This window comes from Scylla paramamosain, chromosome 8, assembly GCF_035594125.1.
Source record: "Scylla paramamosain isolate STU-SP2022 chromosome 8, ASM3559412v1, whole genome shotgun sequence".
NCBI classification, from domain to species: Eukaryota; Metazoa; Arthropoda; class Malacostraca; order Decapoda; family Portunidae; genus Scylla; species Scylla paramamosain.
The window spans coordinates 12,305,800-12,310,799 of NC_087158.1; the positions used below are offsets into that span (position 1 = coordinate 12,305,800).

Consider the following 5,000-nt stretch of genomic DNA (forward strand, 5'->3'; position numbering starts at 1 on the left):
ACTATCCCGCTTTCAATAGGCTTGTAGAAAAGACTAATAGAAAAATTCTGAAGAGCCCTTGGCATGCTGAAGGTGAACTTCATGAGTCATGGGAGGACTGGCTTCTGCACGTAGCTGCTTCTATTTATGGTTCGACAAACTCGTCTATGGGAAGGGCTCCCCACCATACCGTATTTGGCGAAGAGAAGCGTCTACCCTATGACCTCCTTGTAGCTCCTCGTGTGCCAGTGTATTCCATCGATGACTATGTGCACACTTTTCAGATCATTCATGCGTCAGTGCGAGACACCGAGCTGCACGCGCAGAGATCATTAGTCGGCAGCACGCCTGTTTACCTCGGTCTTGGTGGCACTGTTTTTAAAGTCTTACCTCTGCCCTAATCAAGATTAGAACCTAAATTTTCAGGCCCTTTTCTCATTACTGACAGCCTTTCTGAAAATAAATTTAATTTTTTTTGTTCGGTTTTCTGATCCTCCAACGCCTCATTCTGTCATTCGTGTTTTGTTTGTTACGAGGTTGCAGACAGGTGTGGCCGAGCATTGTTATAATTATTACCGTAATTATTACTACAATTGTTTATCATTTATCTATTTATTCATTCACGTGGCACATCTTCGTCTGCCTTTTGTTATGGTTGTTTTGGGTGGTCGTGCGCTCCCGCGTTCCCTCAGTCTAGAAGTAACCGGCTTGGCGCTGGCTTGTCTTCCCTGTCTGACCCTCGCTCTCCTTTTCAACGCTACCTTTTGTACAAACTCGTGTTAATACACTTCAAACGTTACATGGTGTTTCTAAAGACCCACCAATAGCAGACAGACAGATTCACAGACACACACATAGACACACACACACACACACACACACACACACACACACACACAACCAAAAAATTCACAAAACAAAAGAAAAAGCAAAAACTATCATCCATCACCCAAAAAACAACACAAAAAACTAAGAGAGGGGAAAAAAAACAGGAAAAGACAGATAAAAAAAAATAATACGAAACCATATTCAGCAAACCTTTATCCACTCCCTCACCCTCTCCGTCACTTTCCTTCCATTTTTTCACTCTGGTATCCCTGAAGCCAGAGAGAGAGAGAGAGAGAGAGAGAGAGAGAGAGAGAGAGAGAGAGAGAGAGAGAGAGAGAGAGAGAGAGAGAGAGAGAGAGAGAGAGAGAGAGAGAGAGAGAGAGAGAGAGAGAGAGAGAGCAGCCACGTGTCTCTCAAGGACGCGGAGGGGAGGAGATGCAATGAAGCCAATGACTCAGCCTTGTTTTCCTGAAGGGTGGTGAAGGAATATTGTTGAATGCTGCGGGTAGAGAGGGAGAGGGGGAGGAGGAGGATGAGGAGGATGAGGAGGAGGAGGAGGAGGAGGAGGAGGAGGAGGAGGAGGAGGAGGATTACAAAGGAAAATCAAACAGGTTAGGTTAGGTTGAGGAAGAGGAGGAGGATAAAAATGAGGAAGAGGAGAATAAGAAGAAAAGGTGGAAGAGGAAGAAAGTATAATGCACAAAAGGAAGGAGGAAGGAGGAAGAAATTGTTTTGAAGAGGTGGAGGAGGAAGAAGCGTGGAGGATGGACACAGACGAACAATTAAGTAAAGATGACGACAAAACGAGGAAGGAAGAAGAGAAAGGAGAAGGATGAAGAAGAGGAAAGGATTGTTTTGAGGAGGTGAAGGAGGAAGAAGATTGGAGGATGATCTGAAGGTGATGAAGATGAAGGAAGAGGAAAACAAATTTGACAAGAAGAGGAGGAGGAGGAGGACGAGAACAAAGAGGACGAGGACGGAAGGAAGGAAGGAAGGAAGGAAGGAAGCACAATGCACGAAGGGAAGATTTATGAGTAGGAAGAGAGGAAGATATTTACGAGGTGGGATTGAAGGATACTTGTGAGCGACGACGACGCGGAGGAAGATGAGGAGGAGGAGGAAGGCAGTGGTCGAGCGTGAAAGTCCATCTCACTCTCCTCACAATATGATGCACCTCACTCTTAACGCACTCACACGTGTACCTTCTTCCTCTGACCTCTACTCTACGTCACTCTTCAGCTCTCCATATCCTCTCACGTGCTGTCTTAAAGAACATGATTTTGTGTGTCTGTAAAGTTTATAGGCGTAGGACACACATTTACTCACAAAAACAAACATTTATTTATATCAGACAGGCCAAGGAGATAACACGCGTACATGTCACCAGTTTATGTAATCAAAAAGGCTGAAAAAAAAAAAAAATCTTTATTCCCTGCTATGGGTAACCTGGAAATCCACAAAATCTTTTCTCGAGTTCGTTGGATGATTTTTGGAACTCATGAGAATATTGTATACTGTAAAATCGCAAAAATAAGTAGGTTTCTAGCTAAGTTTCAATCATTTCACTACATGAATGTGTCTAAGTAAGTTTAATTAACTGTATGCTTAGGATTTTCAGTTCTGTTAAATATATGTTGCCCGTTTTCGTCCTTCATGCTTATAGTAAATGCACAGTCCCCATTCTCCTCCTGTGCCGCGACTTTCATGATAAGCAATAACATTAGCGAGGTAGACCTTCTAGTATAAAGGTAGAATAACATATAGCCGTTTGTCACTCATTACAACAGCGTCTCAAAAAAAATAAGTTTAATCGAAGAATATTGATTGATTTATTGAGTGCGTGCGTGAAGGACGGATTGATTAACTTGTTTATTGAATGACTGATAGGTTACTTCACAAAGTAAACTAAACAAAGGTGGCTTTGTTCATCAGTCAGTCAGTGTTCATCGAGGTTATATGATGCCGCTTGTGACTCCTTGCACCCCACGTGACACCCTCCCAGAACCAGCCAGTCCCTCCCCTGGCAGTGTCCATCACAGGCGGTCAATACCCTGCAGCTATTCACACGTGTTTAGGCCGCAGCGCTGAGCCACTCTCCCTCCCTCTGACCACCGAGCTGCTGAGGGTAATAAGGCATGACTGTCACGCGTGTTTTGGTTCAGTGACAAGAGTTTCAGTTCATTTGGCTCGTGTTATTTGTCATTCAAGTTCTCTATCAGCTTAGTATTTGTGTTTCAGATATGTAGCGTTTGGTTTATTAATGCCTTTGCTTTATTAATAGAGTCATCTGTGTTTCTTCATTTAATGGGCCAAGGTCTTATTAGTTAGGTTAAGTTTCATCCTTGTAGCGTCAGTCATCGCTTGCATCCATCAGTCAGTCAAGTTACCGCCGCTTCAATAAGTTAACCACTCCTAATATGATCCCTATTGAAACCTCCACATCCGAGTTAAATTTCAGTCACGATTCCAACAATTCAGTTAAACAAAAAAAGCTATCTAGTTTTCATCTTAATTTCAGGCACACCCCCCCAAAAAAAAAAATTAACAATAATATTTTTTACATTCTTTTAATTTACTGTCTGTATCTGTAAGTCTAGTCTTTTGGGTGCATGATAAATAGTACAACCAGAGCAAGTAGCAATCTTTTACCTATCAGCAAATTCACATCCTTAACACCAGTTCTCCAGCACAACACGTACAATCACTGAAGAAAACAAACACTCAAAAATCACACTCAGTAGAGAAACACATGCTTAATCAACTTTTATTTATCTCCGCCTTCCCTTCACGTGCACCTTCACCCACTCATCTTCCGCCGCAGCGCCCCATTATACTCGTACTCGTAAAAGGCGTGTGCAGGAACCATAACACTTCCAGCCTAACACAGCAAAGCACGAACGTTCAGTAGAAGAGGAATAACTCCCAGGAAAATGTTCAAGGTCGTGTGTGTGTGTGTGTGTGTGTGTGTGTGTGTGTGTGTGTGTGTGTGTGTGTGTGTGTGTGTGTGTGTGTGTGTGTGTGTGTGTGTGTGTGTGTGTGTGTGTGTGTGTGTGTGTGTGTGTGTGTGTGTGTGTGTGTGTGTGCCTTGTCATCCTCCCTCTGCTTTGTCCCTGTGTTCCTGTGTACGTTCTTTCGTTCGTTCTCTTCAAAGTGTGTTGTAGTAAAGTTTGCTTTCACTCACTCCCACTAGTGCTCCCGTGCTCCCTACACCACCTGCTCCTCCTCCTCCTGCTCGTCCTCCTACTCCTCCTCCTTTTACTATCACAAATGTTTTTCTTTTTTTTTTCAGTTTCAGTCTTTCACTATTTTCTTTTCTTTCCCTTTTTTTTTTTTTTTTTTTTTGGTGTTCTGCCACGGAGAGTGAAAGGCAGAAGGGTTGGAAGGACCGAGGAACGAACAGGAACAAACGAACGAACAGACGGATGACTCTCTCTCTCTCTCTCTCTCTCTCTCTCTCTCTCTCTCTCTCTCTCTCTCTCTCTCTCTCTCTCTCTCTCTCTCTCTCTCTCTGTACATCACCTTTACTATCCTATGCAACCTCAGTTTAAATCACACATTACACCCAACAGGTCCCCTTCTACTCGTTCTTTCTTTGTGATCCTTTACATTTTTTTTTCTTTTTTTCAGGCCTCTGTCACACACACAGGATTGATCGATGTCTGCCATTTCTTCCTTATTTACCTAGGCTCCCCTCGTGGTGTGTGTGTGTGTGTGTGTGTGTGTGTGTGTGTGTGTGTGTGTGTGTGTGTGTGTGTGTGTGTGTGTGTGTGTGTGTGTGTGTGTGTGTCCCCTCCAGCCCTACCTCATCCCAGCCCAGCCACTCCCCCTTCACCTCCTGACACAGCAAGGCAAGCCACCGTGGTCCTGGCAGCTGTCAAGGCAGGTTCATTAGGTCTGGCTTACAGTCACTTACTCCTCGATGCTGTACAGAAATTACGGTGGGTCTGATTTTTTTTTTTTTTTCATTTTATTGATTTATTTTATTTTGTTTATTTATTATTTTGTGGGGGTGGGTGCCTGCTTTTGGGTATGAGAGGCTTTGTGTGTGTGTGTGTGTGTGTGTGTGTGTGTGTGTGTGTGTGTGTGTGTGTGTGTGTGTGTGTGTGTGTGTGTGTGTGTGTGTGTGTGTGTGTGTGTGTGTGTGTGTGTGTGTGTGTGTGTGTGTGTGTGTGTGTGTGTTTAACCCTCCTATA

The 5,000-nt window shown here is 43.7% G+C and overlaps 1 protein-coding gene across 1 annotated transcript in view; it reads left to right on the top strand.

Moving 5' to 3' along the window:
* LOC135102530 (cilia- and flagella-associated protein 251-like) overlaps positions 1 to 5,000 on the top strand; it is a gene marked incomplete at its 3' end in the record, with an annotated part of 9,874 nt that overhangs the window by 871 nt on the left and 4,003 nt on the right. The window contains 2 exon segments of the mRNA XM_064007811.1: positions 264 to 314; positions 2,810 to 2,932. Coding sequence (XP_063863881.1) covers positions 264 to 314; positions 2,810 to 2,932 — 174 coding nt within the window.